A 24,053-nucleotide genomic window follows, 5' to 3' on the forward strand; every position below is an offset into this window, starting at 1 on the left:
TTAATCCAATTTGACGTTACAGGCCTCACTGAAATTGACTTTTTCAAATATTTATTATTTCCTCGCTGAAAAAGTCTTATGGTGGCCCAGAAAAAGGTATATGTCTATCAATTTTTCACCCAGAATGCCAAGTCAACATTTGTCAGATGGACCCCTGTAAATGCAGCAAAGATGATGACATTTTGGGGCATTGTGCTCCACATAGTGAAAAAACAGATTCGGCAATACTGGAGTACTGATATTCTCTACAGCACACAGGCATGGCCATGACAAGGACACGATAGCAAGCAATGCAAACATTTTTTGCATTATAATGAAAATGTGCAGTGTCCACCCGAGACTATCCTAACTTTGATTATCTATACAAGATTCGGCCAGTAGTTGAACACTTCAGCAGAAATTTTTTTGAGGCATATAACCCCCAAAGGGACATCTGTATAGATGTATCTCTCGTTCATTTCAAAAGGAAGCTAAAATTCCGACAGTACCTGCCCAGTAAGGCTAGGTTCACATCGCGTTGCCATCTATTTAACGGACCCATTACTAAGCGGCACTAACGCAATGTAACGGATCCATTAACGCACCCATTGCCATCCATTATAGTAACGCATCCTAGCGCATGTCAAAATCGGCATGCGTTAGCGATGGTCTGTTATTTTGTGACGCACCTTTGACGCGGTCTACCGCATTTTCGGGTACGTTAGGTCTAATGCACAAAGAACAGACGCGTTTGCTGTGCACAGACCTCCATTACTAACGTATGCCGGCGCAATGGTACCATACGTTAGTGCATGCGATAACGCGATTGTAGAAAAAAAAGAGATTTTGGGCATCAGCGTTAGCGCATATGTTTAGCGGATCCGTTAAACTGATGGCACTAACGCGATGTGAACCTAGCCTTAGAGGGCCAGGTATGAAATTAAACTTTACAAGCTGTGCGAGAGTGCTTCTGGCTACACCCACAGATGTTGAGTTAATGAAGGGAGGGACACCCGGATTGAAGCACCTGTTCTGGGAGTGAGTGGGAAAATTATGTGGGAAACAGTGCACCCACTGATGGATAAAGGCCCCGTCACACATAGCGATTTACCAACGATCACGAGCAGCGATACGACCTGGCCGTGATCGTTGGTAAGTCGCTGTGTGGTCGCTGGGGAGCTGTCACACAGACGGCTCTCTCCAGCGACCAACGATCAGGGGAACGACTTCGGCATCGTTGAAACTGTCTTCAACGATGCCGAAGTCCCCCTGCAGCACCCGGGTAACCAGGGTAAACATCGGGTTACTAAGCGCAGGGCCGCGCTTAGTAACCCGATGTTTACCCTGGTTACCAAAAAAAACAAACCGTACATACTCACCATCTGATGTCCGTCAGGTCCCTTGCCGTCTGCTTCCTGCTCTGACTGAGTGCCGCCGTACAGTGAGAGCAGAGCGCAGCGGTGACGTCACCGCTGTGCTGTACTTTCACTTTCACTTTGCGGCGCTCAGTCAGTGTGGGAAGCAGACGGCAAGGGACCTGACGGACATCAGGTGGTGAGTATGTACTGTTTGTTTTTTTTTACATTTACGCTGGTAACCAGGGTAAACATCGGGTTACTAAGCGCGGCCCTGCGCTTAGTAACCCGATGTTTACCCTGGTTGCCAGTGAAGACATCGCTGGATCGGTGTCACACACACCGATTCAGCGATGTCAGCGGGACCTCAACGACCAAAAAACGGCCCAGGCCATTCCGACACGACCAGCGATCACGCAGCAGGGGCCGGGTCGCTGGTACGTGTCACACATAGCGAGATCGCTACTGAGGTCGCTGTTGCGTCACAAAACTTGTGACTCAGCAGCGATCTCGCTAGCGATCTCGCTATGTGTGACGGGGCCTTAAGGGTTATCACCTCTAGGTAAATAACTTTTACTCCAGAATCCCACTCTAAGACCCTCTCTGATAGAGACACTGTTGCATGTGGCACCATGCGAAAAAATGAGAGGACTCCCTAAGATGCTAATTGGGCAACTGCTGAGAAAGGGCGAAAACAGAGAACAATGCAGGGACAACATGCTAGTGGTCAAGTAAAAGGACAAGTGGGATGTCCTTATCTTGACCACCATACACTGTGACAACAGCTCCCTTGTCACTGTCTGAGGTACCACAACACAAGTCCCAAAGCTAGATTGTATCCTGGATTATAATAAGTACATGGGGGTGTAGATCTCTCAGATCAGGTCCTCAAACCATACAGTGCCATGTGAAAAGCTAAAGTATGTTACAAAAAATTGGCAGTGCCTATTGTACAGATGGCACTGTACAATGTTTTTGTGCTGTTTGGATCTGCAGACCATACCTCCTTCAGTTTCCATCAATGCCCTTCTGTTTGGCAATTAGAAAGGTGAGGTCTGATTAATTCTGAAACTGATGGTGCCTGTATAGTGCCTGGTCAACATTTTCCCAGTGAGGTTCCAAAAACTGCAATGAAGGAAGTACACCAAAAAGGTGCAGGGTATTCTCCAAAAGGAATACGAAAGGACACAATTTACCATTGTGAAACCTGCCCTGGGCAAAATAATGGCTTCAAAGCGTACCACACATCCAATGTGTTTGCACCACAAAGGCTCTGCAAATGCAACATGGTGACCACACACTGTTTCATCAAAGTCTGCGCTCCAAAACATCGCTCCTTCCTTTCGAAGCTCAGCAGTGTGTCCAAACAGTAGCTTCCCACCACATATGGGGTATTGGTGCACTCAGGAGAAATTACACAACACATTTTGGAGTCCATTTTTCCTGCTACCCTTCTGGAAAAAAATTGTGGATTAAGCCACATTTTTGTGAGAAAAATTCAATTTTTTATTTTCACAGCTCAACATTATGAAATTTTGTGAAGCACCTGTGGTTTCAAGGTGGTCACCAGATGTCAAGATAAATTCCTTGAGTGGAGTAGTTTCCAAAATGGGGTCACTTGTGGGGGCTTGGTGTTCATCAAACTCCTAGATAAATTCCTTGAGATGTGTATTTTCTAAAATGGAGTTACTTGTGGAGATTTCCATGATTTAGGAACAATAGGGGTTCTGCAAACATAGCATGGCATCCTCAATCTATTCCAGCCAATTTTGCGCTCCAAAAGTCAGATGCCGCTCTTTCCCTTCCGAGGCCCTTTCACGCGCCAAAATAATAGTTTTCCACCACTTATGAGTTGTAGGTTTAATCCGCAGAAATTCCACAACAAATTGGGTGGTCCATTTTTTTTCTGTTAACGTCGTGAAAATTATAAAACTTGGGGGCTAAAGGAACATTTTTGTGTGAAAAATTTAAAATGTTTGCTTTTTCCTTCCACTTTAATTCTTATGAATAATAAACGTCTTGAATGTGGTTTTGAGCACTTTTAGGGGCACAGTTTTTAAAACAGTGTCACTTTTGGGTATTTTCTGTCATATAGGCCCACGGTCGCAGCGCAGGTATAAGTCCCTTAAGGTGATTAATAGATGCAGGAAAAAAAAATTTAAACATTAACATATATGAAAGAAAGAAAAAAGCTATTGAAAGTATCCACTTATCCCCATAAAAAAGAATGTTAAAAAAATAAAACAAAAATACGCCTACGTGGTATCGCACTGTCCAAGAAAATCAAATCCATCAAAGTATAAAAATAATTAACATGATCGTTAAACACCATAAAACAAACAGGGTGCAGTCCTCGTTGGGGTAATAGACTGCTGGTTAATGGATAATGCTCATAAGTGGTACAGATTGAAGCATTTTATGCTTGTAGGGGCTCAACCCGTCTTACACTAGAAAGTGAAAGTGAGACGATTAAGAAAACTTTGTTTACCCCACCCCTTTCGACGATGGCGGTTACTATAGACTATTGGGGACAAATAGCCTTGAAGTTATTAAAAATCCCACTCACCGATGTGTCTTTGAAAGCTATTGAGCATCATATCCCTTACATACTGTAGGTCTGCATAACTGGATCAATGCAGGGGTCTTCATAACTTGATGGATGGTTCTCTGAACCTCTTCAAAACTTGATGGATGGTGCTCTGAACCTCCTCCCCTTTGACCAACTTTCCTCAAAACATCCAGATATGCGACGCCTATTTTATCAGTATTTGAAAATTAGGCATCTGATCCATACATCACCAGAGTTGTTGTTTTTTTAAAGACTCCCTTGGACCACAGGGTTAATGGGTATATTCTAAGAGTGGAGTCGGGATCTAGGGGGATTTCCATCCTATATAGTGCTTTGAGTACACCAGCTGTCGATACTAAGTTACCATATATGATTTGTTGGGAGGGGGAGCTAGGCATATCCCTTGACCTGGAGACATGGAGGGAGGGTTTAAGAGAGGTGCAAAGAGTATCATCTTGCCTAGATCACCTGGAACAGTTAAAAAAAAGTGCACTTAAGGTGGTACCAATGTCCGGCGCAGTTAGCTCATTTTGGTCCTAACTAGTGATGAGCGAATAGCATTGTGCTTGGGTGATCTCCGAGTATTTTGCAGTGCTCAGACATTTTCATCGCCTCAGCTGCATGATTTACGGCTGCTAGCCAGGCTGAATACATGTGAGGAATGCCTGTTTGTTAGGGAATGCCCACATGTATTCAGGATGTCCAGCAGCCGTAAATCATGCAGCTGAGGGACGAAAACTAAATGTCTGAGTACTACAAAATACTCGGAGATCGTCTGAGCATGCTCGGGGAGACCCAAGCACAATGCTATTCGCTCACCACTAGTCCTAACCAATTTCAGGTGTGTTGGAGAGGTTGTGGACAAAGAGGGACAGGTCATATGTGGTGGTCATGTCCGGTTATAGCTCAATTTTGCCTAGATATTGGTAATCTAATACGAGAGGTCCTTGGGGTACAGTTGGTTTTGGAGTCCAATATGGGAGTCTTACATAATGGCATAGATAAAGTACCGCAGGTGCTTAGAGGTTCTTTCTCACATATTTTGATTACAGCCAGGTTAATTCTGGCGGCCAGGTGGAGGGGGATGAGTTTGCCATCCATAAAAGAGGTAATTGAGAAAGTTAATATACATTGCCAATATGAATTGGTGTTGGCTCATTCCATCTCGGCCAAAAAGAGAATTCAGGGTATATGGGATCCATGGCTGGATAGCCAGAGGTCAGCCACTTTTCACTGAAGATGTAAAACCTTATTTGGCCCTATGAAACTTATATTATTGGGATTATGTCATCATGCTTTAACCTGGGAGTTCCTGTGATGTCACTGTTGGATGGTGAAAACGTCATGTTTTAATGAGTATAGGTAGAATGTGTACAGGTACCTATTGTACTTTGTTATTGTATGTGTTTATGGGTTTTGTTTGACCCTTTGTGTGTTCAAAAATTTTATGAAAATTTACTAAAAAATTAATAGTTAAAAAAAAACAGTGTAAAACATAGAAAAAAATAAATAAAAATGCCAAAAGTGTGTTTTTGTTAGTCGCCCCAACAACGCAAAAAATGCTGTGAAAAGCTACCAAAATGTGGGGGTTGCCTGGTTGCTAGGGAATCCCCACATGTACTTAAGCTGGCTATCAGATGTAAATCATTCAGCTGCTGCAAGAAAAACTAAAACTCCGAGCACTAAAAAATACTTGGAGGACCCCCGAGCGTGCTCGAGAAATCTCGAGTAAGGAGTATATTCGCTCATTACTAGTTGTGATCTTCCAAGTGTCTTAATATTTTTTGGGGGTCAATGAAGCTATAGGAGAGCTTATTTTTTGCAGAGCGAGATGATATTTTTATTGATACCATTTTGGGATGAATATGACATGTACTTATGCTGGCTATCAGATGTAAATCATTCAGCTGCGGCAAGCGAAACTAAAACTCCGAGCACTAAAAAAAAATACTCGGAGGACCCCCGAGCATGCTCGAGAAATCTCGAGTAAGGAGTATATTTGCTCATCACTAATCACAACATAATCAAAATAGTTTTCCTTTAAATAAAATTTAATTTGCACCACTAAAATAATTTAAAAAACTGGACAACTGAACAAGTTTGGTATCACCTTAATTGTACCCTCAAGGAGAACCATATTGCCAGGTCATTTGTACCACACAATGTAAACCATCAAAACAATTCCCAAAACACAATGTTAGAATTGCAGGATTTTTTCACAATTTCACCGCACTGGGAATTTCTTTCCCCTTTCCACTACACTATGTGGTAAAATGAATATGGTAATTCAAAAGCACAACATTATTAAGCATGAAAAAAATACGTAAGGTTTGTAAGATAGCGCTTACTGCATGTGTTGGGGGACACACGCTTAGCAACAGGATTCAGTCACACAGGCACGATTTTCTCCATTAAACAGTCCTTGCGGTTTTTTTTACACGTCATAAACCGCCATGTTACACATCACACACATAGGTTCTAGTACACGGCTTACTTCATTTGACAGACACTACACCCGCCAGTCCTCTTCTGACCAGTTCCCGGGGTTGTCCATGTGCCGTATCAATGTCTCTACTCACATAGCTTTACAAGACATTAGGTTGCAGTCTCTAAACATTCCAGACCTCACTTCGTCCAGTTACCGTGGGAGACCACACAGTTAATTAACATCCATGGAACATAGGCACTAACAGTTTGTTCCACTGGCAGATACTCGTCTGCCCATAACCCCTTTATCTGGCGTTAGCTTACAGGAGCTCCTGCTCCACACGCTGAACCTCGTCAGTCCTCTCTCCCAGGGAAGTAGCCTAACTGGGATCACCGTCTTGGTCAATGCCTTGCTCACCAGGCCACCCGACAGTTCCAGACCCACAGAAGGATGGTAGCTTCCCCAACACAGTAGCCATCACAGGCTCTGCAGGACCATGGCCTCACCCCGTGCTCTTCAGGAATCCAGTCCAACTTCCAGGACTTTCCAACACAGAGGCCATCCAGATTCACAGCCTCTCCGTGTGCTATTCAGGACGTCCATCCTACTCCCAGAACCGCCCAACACACAAGCCTTCAGGTATGCGGCCTCTCCGGGTGCTATTCAGGGATCCGGTCCACACACAGGACCTCCCAACACACAGGCCTTCAGGTCCATGGCCTCTCCATGTGCTCTTCAGGAATCCAGTCCTACTCCCAGGACATTCCTACACACAGGCCATCCAGGACCTTGCACACTGACCATTCAGGTCCATACACTCTGACCATGTGACCAGACATCAGTCACATTATATCACTGTAGCCACCCCCATGGGTGGGAGGTGTGTGTGGTTAGCCAGACCTACCCAGCACTCTGACTAACCCTGAAAGCCTCCTTTTGCAACTACACAAACACTTGTGGGACTACAGGTCCCGGAACATTACTGGCTTACAGTGAAGAGAATCTCCTCTGCGACACATACCGGCCATTCACAATGATGCTGGTCGCTGTCTCACTATCACAGCTACTCCTGCGACTGCCATGCACACCCGTGGCCTCAATACGCCTCCGTGCGTATTCTGAAGGGAACATATAGCACCCCCTAGCCGTAACAGAGGTCACTGCCTCACAGGTTCTAAAAAGTTTGTAAATGTGTATGAGTATATGCTACAGAACCTTCCTGTAAGATAAAAAGTAAGAAAGTATGCTTGTAGAATTGTTAATTCAGTAATGAAGTAATACTGCCACCCGGTGGAGTTTGTCTGGTATTGCATTGCACTGACGCTCAACGCAACAATAAAACAAATCAACATACAAAAATATTAAAATCTGAGAGTTCTCAGTAGTTGATACATTTTAATGGCTAATTGGGTCTTGATAAATAAAGGATTTGAAAAGTTTAAAATACTGTATTTGCTGAAAAATTTAAAAATCCTGCACTCTCTTGTCCCTTCAATAAAACTTTTCTATTGGACCTCCTGCAAATGAAAGCAATGATTCCTAAGGTCTAATAAAGAAGTTTTATTCAAGAGAGTGCTATAATAGAGGGCTGAATACTATAAAAATCATGCTTCATCCTGGGAAGCTACTTGGGTTATGTCACATTCACATGTTCAGTATTTGGCAGTGGCGGACATACCGCATGTGCAGCTGGTGCACCTGCATCGGGGCTTGGAGGTGGAGGGGGCCCCTGCAGGGCGGCTAACACTGAGGGTAATCTGGCCTGTTTCTCTGGTCCCGAGGCTCCGGAGGGCCCCTGGCCATATTGCCCTCATGTGATGCGGGCAGGGAGAGATCTCTCCAGCTCCGCTGCCATCCATCCTCCGCTTCCTACACTCACTTCCTGTCAAATAGAAAGCTGCTGGTGACGCTGCGGGAGAATGTGCAGAGAGGTGAGAGGTGGTGTGTGTGTTCTCAGGTGGGGGAGAACAATGATGGGATGGAGGTGGTGGAAAGGGCAATGATGGTGGTGGGGAGAACAATGATGAAGGTGGTGGAGAGGGCAATAATGGAGGTGGTGGGGAGAGAACAATGATTGAGGTGGTGGAGAGGGTAGTGATGGAGGTGAAGGGGAGGACAATGATTAGTGTGGTGAAGAGGGCAGGGATGGAGGGGGTGGGGAAGAATAATGATTGGGATGGTGGAGAGGGCAGTGATAGGGATGACAATGATTGTGGTGGTGGAGAGGACAATGATGAAGGTTATGGGGATGGCAATAATTGAGGTAGTGGAGAGGGCAAAGATTGGAGTGGTGGAGAGGGCAATGAAGAGAGTGGTGAAGGCAATGATGGAAGCGGTGGAGAAGGCAATGATAGAGGTGGTGGTGAGGGCAATGATGGAGATGGGGAAATGATAATGATAGGATGCGGGGAGGGAGGACAATGAGGGATGTGGGGGATTAGGATGGGAGGAAGGGGGACTTATTATTCAATCATTTGTATTAAATTTTCTCACATACCAGACATTTTACAATAAACATAAGAATCCCGACCGCGCAGGGCCCTAACAAAGGCAATTAAGCCAAGATATTGCCAAGAGTACTTCAAAACAATATGCGTAACAGATAACGTATGCTAATAATGGTCTTTTTTCTTCCTTTTTTTTTTCTCCTCTTTCACTCCTCTTTCTTAAGCCTGTTCCTTATCTAAATTTTGATTGATTGTGGGTTATAATGAGGCATGTGACTGATCTGTCCTAGAGCTAAGACACTACATCCTATGTTAATTGTGTTTAGAAATACCTTGAATAACAAGAGCCAGGTATTAACCCCTTAGTGTCAGGCCAATTTGCAGCTTAATGACCAGGCCAATTTTTACAATTCTGACCACTGTCACTTTATGAGGTTATAACTCTGGAACACATTAACGGATCCCACTGATTCTGAGATGTTAGTGGTAACATTTCTTCGATATTACTTGCGATTATTTATGAAAAAACGGAAATATGGCGAAAAATGTTAAAATTTCACAATTTTCAAACTTTGAATTTTTATGCCCTTAAAAGGAACCTGTCACCCTGGTTTTTCATTCGGAGATAAAAATACCGCTACATAGGGCATGAGCTGTGCTTTACAAAAGTGTTTTTTTTCTACCCTGATTCCCCACCTAAGCTGCCGAAATTACTTACCAAAGTCGCCGTTCTCGCTTGTCATTCATGCTGGTCTGGTCATAGGGGCGTGGTGACAAAGCTGTTTCTTCCCCCAGATCTTGCTTAGGTTTCCGTTGGTGGCGTAGTGGTTTGCGACTGCGCAGGTGACGAAAAACAGCGCGCTCTGCGCTATATCCCCGGTGATCGGTGGGGGCGGCCATCTTCCTGTGGCCGCGCATGCGCAGTTGGAGCGCTCTGCTGCCCGGGGCTTCAGGAAAATGGCCACGGGCTGCCGCGCGTGCGCAGATGGAGATCGCGGCGGCCATTTTCCTGAAGCCGAGATGCGAATTCTGCTCCAGGAAAATGGCCGCCGCGATCCCCATCTGCGCACGTGCGGCATCCCGCGGCCATTTTCCTGAAGCCCCGGGCAGCAGAGCGCTCCAACTGCGCATGCGCGGCCACAGGAAGATGGCCGCCCCCACCGATCACCGGGGATATAGCGCAGAGCGCGCTGTTTTTCGTCACCTGCGCAGTCGCAAACCACTACGCCACCAACGGAAACCTAAGCAAGATCTGGGGGAAGAAACAGCTTTGTCACCACGCCCCTATGACCAGACCAGCATGATTGACAAGAGAAAACGGCGACTTTGGTAAGTAATTTCGGCAGCTTAGGTGGGGAATCAGGGTAGAAAAAAAAACACTTTTGTAAAGCACAGCTCATGCCCTATGTAGCGGTATTTTTATCTCCGAGTGAAAAACCGGGGTGACAGGTTCCCTTTAAATCAGAGAGATGTGTCACACAAGATAGTCAATAAATATAATTTCCTATGTGTCTACTTTACATCACCACAATTTTGGAAATAAAATTTATTTTTGTTAGGAAGTTATGAGGGTTAAAAGTTGACCAGCGATTTCTCATTTTAACACCATATAGTTTTTAGGGACAACATCACATTTGAAGTCACTTTGAGCGGTGTACATGACAGAAAATACCCAAAAGTAACACCAATATAAAAACTGCACCCCTCAACGTGCTCAAAACCACATTTAAGAAGTTAATTAACCCTTTACGTGCTTCACTGGAACTGAAGCAATGTGGAAGGAAAAAATGCACATTTAACTTTTTTTCACAAACATTTTATTTCGGAACCAGTTTTTTTTTATTTTCACAAATGTAAAAAGAGAAAATGAACCGCTGTGTAATTTCTCCTTAATACACAGATACCCCATATGTGGGGGTTAACCACAGCTTGGAATGGAAGGAGCACCGTTTTACTTTTTCTATGCAAAATTGGCTGGAAATGAGATCGGACGCCATGTGGCGTTTGGAGAGCCCCTGATGTTCCTAAACAGTGGAAACCGCCCACAAGTGACACCATCTTGGAAACTATTCCCCCTAAGGAACTTATCTAGATGTGTGGTGAGCACTTTAAACACCCAAGTGCTTCAAAGAAGTTTATAATGTAGAGCCGTGAAAATAAAAATCATATTTTTTCCACAAAAATGATCTTTTCACCTTCAAATTTTCATTTTCCCAAGGGTAACAGGAGAAATTAGACCCCAAAGTTGTTGTGAAATTTGTCCTGAATATACCAATACCCCATATGTGGGGGTAAACCACTGTTTGGGCGCACCGCAGAGCTCGGAAGGGAAGGAGCGCCGTTTGACTTTTTCAATGTAGAATTGGCTGGAATTGAGATCGGACGCCATGTCGCGTTTGGAGAGACCCTGATGTGCCTAAACAGTGGAGACCCCCACAAGTGACCCCATTTTTGAAACTATACCCCCCTCCAAGGAACTTATCTAAATGTGTGGTCAGCACTTTGAACCTCCAATTGTTTCACTAAAGGTTATAATGTAGAGCCATGAAAATAAAAAAATCCTTTTTTTTTCCACAAAAAATGATCTTTTAGCCCGCAATTTTTTAATTTCCCAAGGGTATCTGGAGAAATTGGACCCTAAAAATTGTTGTGCAATTTGTCATGAATACACTGATACCCCATATGTGAGGAGGAACCACAGTTTCGGTGCATGGCAGAGCCCAGAAGGGAAGGAGCGCCATTTTGGAAAGCAGACTTTGATGGAATGGTCTGCGGGCATCATGTTGCGTTTTCAGAACCACTGATATGCCTAAACAGTAGAAACCCCCAAGTGACCCCATTTTGGAAACTATACCCCCCACGGAACTTATCTAGATGTGCCGTGAGAACTTTGAACCCCAAGTGTTTCACTAAAGTTTATAACGCATAGCCATGAAAATACAAAATCATTTTTTCCCATAAAAATTATTATTTTAGCCCCCAATTTTTTATTTTCACAGGGGTAACAGGAGAAATTGGACTGCAAAAGTTGTCCAATTTTTCCTGAGTATGCTGATACCCCCATATGTGGGGGTAAACCACTGTTTGGGCACACGGCAGAGCTCAGAATGGAAGGAGCACCGTTTTACTTTTTCAATGCATAATTGGCTGGAATGGAGATCGGACGCCATGTCGCATTTGGAGAGCCCCTGATGTGCCTAAACTGTGGAAACCCCCCAATTCTAACTCCAACCCTAACCCCAACACACCCCTAACCTTAATCCCAACCCTAACCACACCCGTAACCCCAATCCCAACCCTAAACATAACCCTAACCACACCTCTAACCCTGACACACCCATAACCCTAATCCCAACCCTAACCCTAATCCCAACCGTAAACGTAGTCCAAACCCTAACCCAAACTTTAGCCCCAACACTAACCCTAACTTTAGCCCCAACCCTAACCCTAACACACCCCTAACCCTAATCCCAACCCTAACCCTAACAAGGGCCCTAACCCTAACTTTAGCCCAACTCACTTTAGTCCAACTCTAACCCTAATGAAAAATGGAAATGTTTTCTTAATTTCATTATTGTTCCCTAACTAAGGGGGTGATAAAGTGGGGTTTTACTATTTATTTTTATTTTGATCACTGTGATAGGGTCTATCTGCGCATGTGTCTGACATTTTCTTACCGGAAGAAGACGCTGGAGGCCGTGGGGGGAACCAGGAGGATATCGGGATGGGGGGGGGGGGGTGTGGCCTATTTATCTCTCCTCTGATGTGCGATCACAACAAAGGAGAGAGATATTAGGGTTTTTTTGTGGTCGCCGTTATACGGTTAATAATGGCGATCGCAACCTCGGGGTCGGTAAAAACCGACCCGAATCATGTTCTCTGGCAGCCGAGACCCTGGAGAAAATCCGACTCTGGGGGGCACTACACACTTTTTCCACAGCACCGTTAATTAACAGCGCTGTGGTTTAAGTACCCTTAACTACCGCCGTTAAAAGGCGTAATGGCGGTCGTTAAGGGGCTAACTTAACAAGTTATCTATCGTCTATCTATTATCTATATACTATCTATCTATTATCTATTTATCTGTGTGTAGTAAACATTATTCTTCAATGGAGTATGTAAAAGAAGAGGGTGGAGAAGGAAATTACATCACAATTCTTTTTTTTGTATATCTTTATTTAGCTTACAAAAACATACATAAATCCGCATGAAAAACGCGGATGTACGCAGCGTCCAACCAGCAGCGTTTACTGACCGAGGGAACATATCCCAATATATCTGCAAACAGGAAATCACTTTTTTTTTCTTCCCAGAAGCCAACTTTCAATTAGCTTTTTTTTAAAATTGACAAAAAAACGCATGCAATGGAAAAACGCATCAAAAATGCATGCGGGAAAAACGCATAAAAAACACAGGTGACCTGCCAGTGATCTCAAATGCAGGTTTGTGCAGATTTTACCTGCGTCAAATCCTGAACAAATACAGAGCCATTCCTGACCGTGGAAACATACCCTAACACAGCAGTGCGGCTGGATAACGTCAGCATTCAGCGCGTGTCTGTGTCAGAAAGAAAACGGCCGGCGACGAAGATGTTGCGGAGAACGTGCGGAGTGGTGGGTGGTGTGTGTGTGTCTGTCTGTCTGTGTGTAGGTGGTGGAGAGGGCAATATTGGGGGTGATGGAGAAGGCAATGATGGGGGTGGTGGGGGAGAAAGCAATGATGAAGGTGGTGGAAAGGGCAATGATGGAGGTGATGGAGCGGGCAATGATAGGGTGGTGGAGGAGAAAACATTGATAGAGGTGGTAGAAAGAGCAATGATGGGGGTGGTGGAAAGGGAAATTATGTAGATGATTGAGAGGGCAATGATAGGGTGGTGGGATAGAAAGCAATGATAAAGGTGGTGGAAAGGGCAATGATGGAGGTGGTGGAAAGGGCTATGATGGGGTGGTGGGGAGAAGGCAATGATGGAGGTGGTGGAAAGGGCAATGATAGAGGTGGCGGGGGAGAAAACAATGATGGGGTGGTGGAGAGGGAAATGATGGAGGTGATGGAGAGGGTAATGATGGAGGGGGGGAGAGGACAATGATGGGATGCAGGGGGAGGAGGACAATGAGGGATGTAGGGGATTGGGATGGGAGGAAAGGGGACTTACAAACAGGGAGAGGTGGAGGAAGATGTTAGATATGGATGTAAAATGAATTGGGTGGTGGAGGAGGATGCTAAGACACTGATAGCATCCTCCCTCATCTCACAATTCATTGTGACGCTATCGAGGACTTAACATTTAGGCTATGTGCACACGATGCGGATTTAGTGCGGATCCGCAGCGGATTTTTCCATGCAGAAACGCTGCAGATACGCACTGTGATTTACAGTACAATGTAAATCAATGGGTTAAAAAAAAGCTGTGCAGATGGTGCGGAAAAATCAGTGCGGAAATGCTGCAGATTTAAAAGAAGTGCATGTCACTTCTTTTGTGCGGATCTGCAGCGTTTCGGCACCCCTCCATAATAGAAATCCGCAGAGGGGAAAACTGCAGAAAATCCACACAAAATCCGCATCAATTCCGCGGCAAATCCGCATAAAAACTGCAGCAAATCCGCAGCTGCGGATTCTGCAAGGAGATGCGGATTTTGTGCAGAAAATTCTGCACCCCATTCCCTACGTGTGCACATAGCCTTATTGGGGAGTGGGAGAGGAGGCGAAAAGGTCTATAGGATCCTTTATAATGAATTGAAAGGTGGGAGAAGACTGTCAGGGACTTGTAATGAATTGGGAGGTGGCGGAGGATGCTCAATACTTGATCGCATCTTGTCCCACTTCCAAATTCATTTTGAGGATATCAAAGACTTATAATGAATGATGGGGACACAGAACAGGGACTAAGGCTATGTGCACACGTTCAGAATTTGGAGGAGAAAATTCTGCTGCATGTCCTAATGTGTTGGCAGGAAAAAAGTTGCGCAAAACATATTTATTTTTTTCCACGTTTTTGCCATGCTTTTGCTATGTATTTTTCCCCATTAGTACGGGTGAATACGCTGCAAGTATTGATATTATGCAGATTTTAATTTGCTGCAAATCTGCAAGGAAAAAAATAAGCAGTGTGTGCATGAGACTTCAGGGATCTCATTCACTTCGCTTGTACTGTAAAACCTTGCATATTTCCAGTGTGCACATAGCCTTATGGTTAATTGGGGAGAGTCACAGACTGAATATTTTGTATTATTGGGAGTCAGAGATTATAGTTAATGGGGGCACAGTGCTGCTTATCATTATATTTAATTTAATCGTGCATGGTTAATAGTATATTAATGGAGGGGTACATATCTGTATTCGGGGGGGAGACACATGTATGTATACAATGTATGTGACCTTGATATTTTCAGGGCTGTGATGATAATCGCGACAAGACGAGTCGTGGCTGGGAGATGTCGACATGAAGGTCTGACCAGATGGAGAAGAAACAGGAGAAAGCGGCTCTAATCAGACCAGACGTCAGCGGTAAGTGCCTGGATGTAGATATTAGGCTACGTTCACATTTGCGTTGTGCGGTGCAGCGTCGGTGACGCAACGCACAACACATGCAAAACGCAGCTTTTTGTGACGCATGCGTCTAATTTTGGCATGATTTTCGGCGCAAAAAAATGCATCATGCAGCGTCCTGTGCGCCCTGACGCTTGCGCCAAAAAAGACGCATGCGTCACAAAACGCAAGACATCGCATGTCCATGCGCCCTCATGTTAAATATAGGCGCATGACGCATGCGCCGCTATGCGTTGCCGAACCTGCGCCCGACGCAACGCAAATGTGATTGTAGCCTTATTCTGTATGTGCACTGTGTGACGTGGAGTGATAATGTTTTTTCGTAAAATCCCTTATTCTACATTCTCACATTTGTGTGAAATGTCAGTGTGCTTCCAGGTGTTTTTTTTTTTTACCAGATGGCACACTGACTCAGAGTTTTATAGGTCCATTCACACATACATGAAAATCACAGATCTGAGAATGAGATCGGTGAGGGTCAGAGAATGTTCTGTTCTGATCAGATTTTGTGGATCAGCATAGGACATGCTCAATGCGTCTGTAAAAGTGGGCAGCACACCAACACTGCACACAGATACAGGAATGTAGCCTTATTATGCACAGTACAGTCCCTTAGTATATAGTGTACTCACTTATTATGTATAACACAGTCGTTAGTTACATAGTTTCCTCTTTTATTATGAATAACAGTCACTTCTTACGTATCATCCTCTCTAGTTATATATGGTGCCGTCACTTATTATATAGCTTCCTCTGCTGTTATGTACACCACTGTCTCTTACATAGTGTATTCTTGTTATTTTTGTTATTCACAGTGCCCTCTTTTATTACATAGTCCCTTCTCTTGTTAAATATAAAATGACTGCTGATCGAGCAAGCGGTGACCAGATCACCAGCCCATCAGCTTCCCCATTAGAAAAGAAGCATTGCGTCACATATCTAACAAGACAAGACGGTATGTAATAAAGTCAGGGCTCTATATAATCTGATATGTAAGGGACGGTGCTGTACATAACAAGAGAGGGCACTGTGTAATATATACAGTACAGACCAAAAGTTTGGACACACCTTCTCATTTAAAGATTTTTCTATATTTTCAGGACTATGAAAATTGTAAATTCACACTGAAGGCATCAAAACTATGAATTAACACATGTGGAATTATATACTTAACAAAAAAGTGTGAAACAACTGAAATTATGTCTTACATTCTAAGTTCTTCAAAGTAGCCACCTTTTGCTTTGATGACTGCTTTGCACACTCTTGGCATTCTCTTGATGAGCCTCAAGAGGTAGTTACCGGTAATGGTTATCACTTCACAGGTGTACCCTGTCAGGTTTAATAAGTGGGATTTCTTGCCTTATAAATGGGGTTGAGACCATCAGTTGTGTTGTGCAGAAGTCTGGTGGATACACAGCTGATAGTCCTACTGAATAGACTGTTAGAATTTGTATTATGGCAAGAAAAAAGCAGCTAAGTAAAGAAAAACGAGTGGCCATCATTACTTTAAGAAATGAAGGTCAGTCAGTCCGAAAAATTGGGAAAACTTTGAAAGTGTCCCCAAGTGCAGTGGCAAAAACCATAAAGCGCTACAAAGAAACTGGCTCACATGAGGACCGCTCCAGGAAAGGAAGACCAAGAGTCACCTCTGCTTCTGACGATAAGTTTATCTGAGTCACCAGCCTCAGAAATCACAGGTTAACAGCAGCTCAGATTAGAGACCAGGTCAGTGCCACACAGAATTCTAGCAGCAGACACATCTCTACAACAACTGTTAAGCAGAGACTTTGTGCAGCAGGCCTTCATGGTAAAATAACTGCTAGGAAACCACTACTGAGGACAGGCAACAAGCAGAAGAGACTTGTTTGCGCTAAAGAACACAAGGAATAGACATTAGACCAGTGGAAATCTGTGCTTTGGACTGATGAGTCCAAATTTGAGATCTCTGGTTCCAACCACCGTGTCTTTGTGCAACGCAGAAAAGGTGACCGGATGGACTCTACATGCCTGGTTCCCACCTTGAAGCATGGAGGAGGAGGTGTGATGGTGTGGGGGTGCTTTGCTGGTGACACTGTTGGAGATTTATTCAAAATTGAAGGCATACTGAACCAGCATGGCTACCATAGCATCTTGCAGCTGCATGCTATTCCATCCGGTTTGCGTTTAGTTGGACCATCATTTATTTTTCAACAGGACAATAACCCCAAACACACCTCCAAGCTGTGTAAGGGCTATCTGACCAAGAAGGAGAGTGATGGGGTGCTATGCCAGATGACCTGGCCTCCACAATCACCAGACCTGAACCCAATCGAGATGATTTATGGTGAGCTGGACCGCAGAGTGAAGGCAAAAGGGCCAACAAGTGCTAAGCATCTCTGGGAACTCCTTCAAGATTGTTGGAAGACCATTCCCGGTGACTACGTCTTGAAGCTCATCAATAGAATACCAAGAGTGTGCAAAGCAGTCATCAAAGCAAAAGGTGGCTACTTTGAAGAACCTAGAATATAAGACATAATTTCAGTTGTTTCACACTTTTTTGTTAAGTATATAATTCAACATGTGTTAATTCATAGTTTTGATGCCTTCATTCATAGTTTTGATGCCTTCAGTGTGAATGTACAATTTTCATAGTCCTGAAAATACAGAAAAATCTTTAAATGAGAAGGTGTGTCCAAACTTTTGGTCTGTACTGTATATATATATATATATATATATATATATATATATATATATATATATATATATATATATATACACAGTCATGGCCAAAAGTATAAAAGTATTCACACCCCTGAAATTCTGTCAGATAATACTCAGTTTCTTCGTGAAAATGATTGCAAACACAAATTCTTTGGTATTATTATCTTCATTTAATTTGTCTTAAATGAAAAAACACAAAAAGAATTGTCCTAAAGCCAAATTGGATATAATTCCACACCAAACATAAAAAAGGGGGTGGACAAAAGTATTGGCACTGTTCGAAAAATCATGTGATGCTTCTCTAATTAGTGTAATTAACAGCACCTGTAACTTACCTGTGGCACCTAACAGGCGTTGGCAACAACTAAATCACACTTGCAGCCAGTTGACATGGATTAAAGTTGACTCAACCTCTGTCCTGTGTCCTTGTGTGTACCACATTGAGCATGGAGAAAAGAAAGAAGACCAAAGAACTGTCTGAGGACTTGAGAAACCAAATTGTGAGGAAGCATGAGCAATCTCCAGGCTACAAGTCCATCTCCAAAGACCTGAATGTTCCTGTGTCTACCATGCGCAGTGTCATCAAGAAGTGTAAAGCCCATGGCACTGTGGCTAACCTCCCTAGATGTGGACGGAAAAGAAAAATTGACAAGAGATTTCAAGGCAAGATTGTGCGGATGTTGGATAAAGAACCTCGACTAACATCCAAACAAGTTCAAGCTGCCCTGCAGTCCGAGGGTACAACAGTGTCAACCCGTACTATCCGTCGGCGTCTGAATGAAAAGGGACTGTATGGTAGGAGACCCAGGAAGACCCCACTTCTTACCCCGAGACATAAAAAAGCCAGGCTGGAGTTTGCCAAAACTTACCTGAAAAAGCCTAAAACGTTTTGGAAGCATGTTCTCTGGTCAGATGAGACAAAAGTAGAGCTTTTTGGGCAAAGGCATCAACATAGAGTTTACAGGAGAAAAAAAAAGAGGCATTCAAAGAAAAGAACACGGTCCCTACAGTCAAACATGGCGGAAGTTCCCTGATGTTTTGGGGTTGCTTTGCTGCCTCTGGCACTGGACTGCTTGACCGTGTGCATGGCATTATGAAGTCTGAAGACTACCAACAAATTTTGCAGCATAATGTGGGGCCTGGTGTGAGAAAGCTGGGTCTCCCTCAGAGGTCATGGGTCTTCCAGCAGGACAATGACCCCAAACACACTTCAAAAAACACTAGAAAATGGTTTGAGAGAAAGCACTGGAGACTTCTAAGGTGGCCAGCAATGAGTCCAGACCTGAATCCCATAGAACACCTGTGGAGAGATCTAAAAATGGCAGTTTGGAGAAGCACCCTTCAAATATCAGGGACCTGGAGCAGTTTGCCAAAGAAGAATGGTCTAAAATTCCAGCAAAGCATTGTAAGAAACTCATTGATGGTTACCAGAAGCGGTTGGTCGCAGTTATTTTGGCTAAAGGTTATGCAACCAAGTATTAGGCTGAGGGTGCCAATACTTTTGTCTGGCCCATTTTTGGAGTTTTGTGTGAAATGATCACTGTTTTGCTTTTTGCTTCATTCTCTTTTGTGTTTTTTCATTTAAGACAAATTAAATGAAGATAATAATACCAAGGAATTTGTGTTTGCAATTATTTTCAGGAAGAAACTGAGTATTATCTGACAGAATTGCAGGGGTGTCAATACTTTTGGCCATGACTGTATATATATATATATATATATGTACAAAGGTATATATATGTAGCTTTGTTGCCATAAAAGGAGGGGGGCCCAGACACATTTCTTGCACAGGGGCCCCCAAGCTCTCAGTGTCTGCCCCTGGTGTAGCGCCACCTTGTGCCCAGCTTGTGCTTCTGGCAATATACACCCAAAAATTAAGTCCCTTCTTACAATATGCCAAACATGAGGCCGCTTACAGTGGTTTAGGCACAGTGGGGTCAGGAGGGGGTATTTGGATTTGGGAGCGCAGAATTCACTGGATTTTATTTGAGGGGACGGGAGCATATCGCTTTTCCAGAGTCTTTGTTCTACCAGTAACGTGGGACCCCTACAGTTCCAGTGACAGATAACGGACCTGAGGGGGAAATGGTTTTATGTGGGATAAATTAAGGGTTTTATTGGTAACACTTTGGGGTACATAATATTATTTGATCGCTTCCAGAATAAGGCTGTGATCACATTATTGGGTTCTATGCTGAGCACTTACCTTGGGTTTCCATGTAAAACCCACAAAAAAGTGATTTAGATCAGTGTTCCCCAACTCCAGTCCTCAAGGCCCACCAACAGATCATGTTTTCAGGATTTCCTTTGTATTGCACAGGTGATGCAATTATCACCTGGGCAAGACTAAGGAAATCCTGAAAACATGACCTGTTGGTGGACCTTGAGGACTGGAGTTGGGGACCCCTGATTTAGATGAAACTCGAGGAAACCACCCACCATGAGGCAGATGAAGTCCCTTCGTACTCCCTTTGGTGTCTGCTCCGGTGGACTCCATCATTTTAGGCGTGCACAGATCTGTGGTCGCCCACACTTGTGCGCTAAAAAGATGCCTAAAATGATGGGAAATTGCTGGAACACAGACCGGTCCAAAGTGACATGATCTGCCTCATAAGTTAGTGGTTCCATCAGGGTTGTGTCTGAATTGCGGTTTTGTGCAATTTACATAGTTACATAGTTACATAGTTATTAAGGTTGAAGGAAGACTGTAAGTCCATCTAGTTCAACCCATTTACACGGAAATCACGATTTAAGCGTTAAGCACAGGATAGATGTGAGCTGAGCCTTATTCTGATTTTTGGGAGGTAGAATGAACAAATAAAAATTAAATTAAAATGTTTAATTTTAATTTTATATGCCCATTTCTAGACAACAGGTGGAAGTTGTCCACCAAATCAGGCAGCTGGGTAGGTTGTAGTGTATATACTGCCAGTGGTATTGTTCTTTATTTTTTACAAAGAATGAACAAATAGAAAGCAGTACAAGAACAGTTCTTATTTTTATTTTTGCGCTGTTCACCGTGCGGTATAAGTGAAGACGTGGATTTATTCTTTGGGTCGGTACCATTACAGCGTTGCCACTTTTATATAGGTTTTTAGTCTGCAGTCACTCTGTGTCCGCAGACTTGTGAATCCTCACATCGCACACACTATGCGTTGAGAAGATTAACCGGGAGCGGAGACCATGTGACCACAAGAATGCGATGTGCATACTCCAAGTCACATTCCGACTAGACTTGTCGTGCCTCGTGCAATACATGGGCATTAAGTGAGGCTGCGCCCATCTACTCGGAATGTGGTCGGGAATATATACATTGCACGTATGTCCCATAACTGCTGTTCCCAGAGCTGGCACTGGAGAATGCGCAAAAAACTCCTCCAGACAAAAATAGAACTTCATCCCGGTGCGATTAAAAAATGAATTTCATCTTCATTTTCATGCAGCAATATAGTATAAATGTCCTACGCCTGGAGGAGCTTCTTCTATAGGATCTAGGAGTGGCTTCCCTGTGCCGAGGGTCTCAGTCATACGCAGGGGTGAGCTGGTTGTTCCTATTTTACCAGAGAATAAGCGCAGTACGCACAATGAGAGGGTTCACAAGTCTGCAGGCACATAGAGTGACTGCAGACTTGTAATTACACACGGACACCCCCTTTAAATTAGACACTCTAAGGCTATGTTCACATGCACTTTTTTATGAAAATTAAAAGCTGCTTTTTACAGCACCAGCAAAAGCTATGAGATTTCAGAAATCTGATGCACACGCCTGTTTTTTGTTCCTGACTGAATTTGCGACTTGCAGCATGTCAGTTCTGTCAGCGTATGTATGCCGTGTATGAACCGAGCCCAATGCGCAAATAGTCTGTTCCAGGAAGAAGAGGCCTAGAACTCTACAGCGCCACCTATAGGAAGTAGCAATCCTAAAAATCATTAGCGACCCGCTAACGAGCCTCGTCACATGACTTAGGATACAAGCCAGATTGGAGATCATGTGTAGTGTTCATTTCCCAGAGGAGCAGTGCAGCTTACAAGTCTCCTCACCTTGGCATGCCAGGCCCCTGGGCCCACAGCCTAATGCTCATGTGATCAGGTATCAGGGGAACCTGCTACTGCAGTAATAATAGTAGTATGTGACCTTTAGTTGTGTAGATACCGCTATCACTAATGCAGTGGGTGGATGACGCTCTGTGCTGCAATGGTGAGCAGTGTCAGTTCACATTAATATTATCAGATGTGGCTGCAGCCATCTCTGCACAGGAGGTGACACATTTCTGGAGAATGCTGAGCCTGTTGTAGTCCCTCCCATACGCTGGTAAGTAACTAGCCAGTGCCACACAGCCCCCTTCATACCCACAGTGCAGTGCACCAAGGGACCTGGCTGAGGGAGGAGTCACAGACAACGGCCCCGCCCCCGTGCTCTCATTGGCCGGCTGCTACAGCTGTAGAGAAACATTATAAACCAGACGGTCACGGTACCTGCGCAGACAGTGGTCGCACACGGAAGCTCCTCGGCCTGTCCTGCAGGTGGTGTACACGAAGGGCTCTGCGCACGTTACCAACTCGCTCACGGCAAAGTGACTGGTGGCTCGCAGACCATTGCCCTTCCCGGGACTCGGGAATTTCTCAAAATTTCCCGCCATTGAGCAAAGTAGCTATGAAAGCTTTCCAATGTTCTCCCACCCCCAACTCCTCTGCGTGCTGCGCCTGCGTGCTTGGAAACGTCCTGTAAGGGGCGTGGTCAGGCGCAGTAGTGACAGGAAGCGGCTGACGCGGTGCCTGAGTGTTGCCGCCGCCGGCTGTGTGCAGTCACTGCGGTGTGTGGTTCTCGGCGTCTCGTATCGGTCACTACGTGCTCGGCCGATGTTCTACCTGCTGGGAGATTGAATTAATGGAGATGAAAGGAAATCACAGACGTGGTAAAACGTCACATCGTGTGCTGCATTGCATTCTGCGGAGAGGCCGTGCTGCGGCGCTATAGCACGGAGCGGCCAGTGTGGCCACAAATTCTAGTCGTTATTTTTACAGAGGGTCACTACCGGGGCAACCTCTCTGTGCATGAAGTATTCCCCCACCCACATCATACTCCCTCATGAGTGCAGCAGTCCGTCAGTGGCCACTGTTGGCAGCGGCCTTCTGCTTGTTCAGGTGGTGTAATGGGGTCACATGAGCCCTGGTGCCCACATCACTGGGGCAGCAAAATTGGGAATGTTTTTTAATTTTGCAAGGGGGAAACCGTCATTTAAAATGGGGTTGTTCAGATAGAGGATAACCTTTTTAATTGCATGCGACCTGTTTGTGTGCAGAAAACCGGCGTATTCCGATACCAGCATGGCAGTGCTTTCACTTCTATTGAATAGGATGTAGACCGGGAAACTGACTGTGTACGAGCCTTAGGCTACTTTCACACATTCGTCTTTTTGTTTCAGGCTAAATCCGGCTCTTTAGAGAAAAACCTGAACCAGAAAAAATAAAAACCGGAACCGGTTTTTCCCCCATTGACTTGCATTAGCGCCGCATGGCCCAGCGTTCCTTCTGTTTTTTTCCGGATCTGGCTAAAATTCCGATTCCGGCGTCTGAAAAAAATGTCTACTGCAATGTTTTTGTCTCCGGCGAAAAAACCTGAAGCTCCGGATCCGGTTCTTCCGGCTGTTTGCTACAATGAAAGCCTATGGGAGCCGGAAGGTGCCGGATCCGGAAAAAGGCGGATCCGGCGGCCTGATTCGTTTTTTTAAACTGAGCATGCTCCAATTTTTTTTTTTAACCAATAATATAGATAGGCTAGCCGGATCCGTCAAAAAAACAGATCTGTCGCATCAGTTTTCAAAAATCCGCGCCGGATCCAGTTTTTCCAACACTTGCCGGATTTAGCCTGACACTGAAAACCTGATTTGTGATAGTACCCCTAGCTGGCACCTGTAGGGCATGGTGATAGCGGCTCACCTCCTTATGTGATCATAAGCAGCCCATGTGTAAGCCCAGAGGCGTAGTTAGGGTTTTGGTCCAGGGGGGGGGCGAAGCTTCTGAGTGGG

General features: G+C 44.5%; 1 protein-coding gene across 2 annotated transcripts in view; it reads right to left on the reverse strand.

Annotated features, from left to right (window-relative positions):
* Positions 1 to 22,856, reverse strand: part of SMYD3 (SET and MYND domain containing 3) — a 1,191,717-nt gene extending 1,168,861 nt beyond the window's left edge. The window contains exon 1 of one of the 2 annotated variants that reach the window (XM_077283161.1): positions 22,501 to 22,856. In XM_077283161.1, the coding sequence (XP_077139276.1) occupies positions 22,501 to 22,664 (164 nt within the window). In that variant the 5' untranslated portion in view covers positions 22,665 to 22,856. The remainder of the gene's footprint in view (positions 1 to 22,500) is intronic. The other variant, XM_077283160.1, reaches the window with a different exon arrangement.
* Positions 22,857 to 24,053: the final 1,197 nt, after the last annotated feature.

This window comes from Ranitomeya variabilis, chromosome 2 (genome assembly GCF_051348905.1).
Source record: "Ranitomeya variabilis isolate aRanVar5 chromosome 2, aRanVar5.hap1, whole genome shotgun sequence".
Taxonomy (NCBI): Eukaryota; Metazoa; Chordata; class Amphibia; order Anura; family Dendrobatidae; genus Ranitomeya; species Ranitomeya variabilis.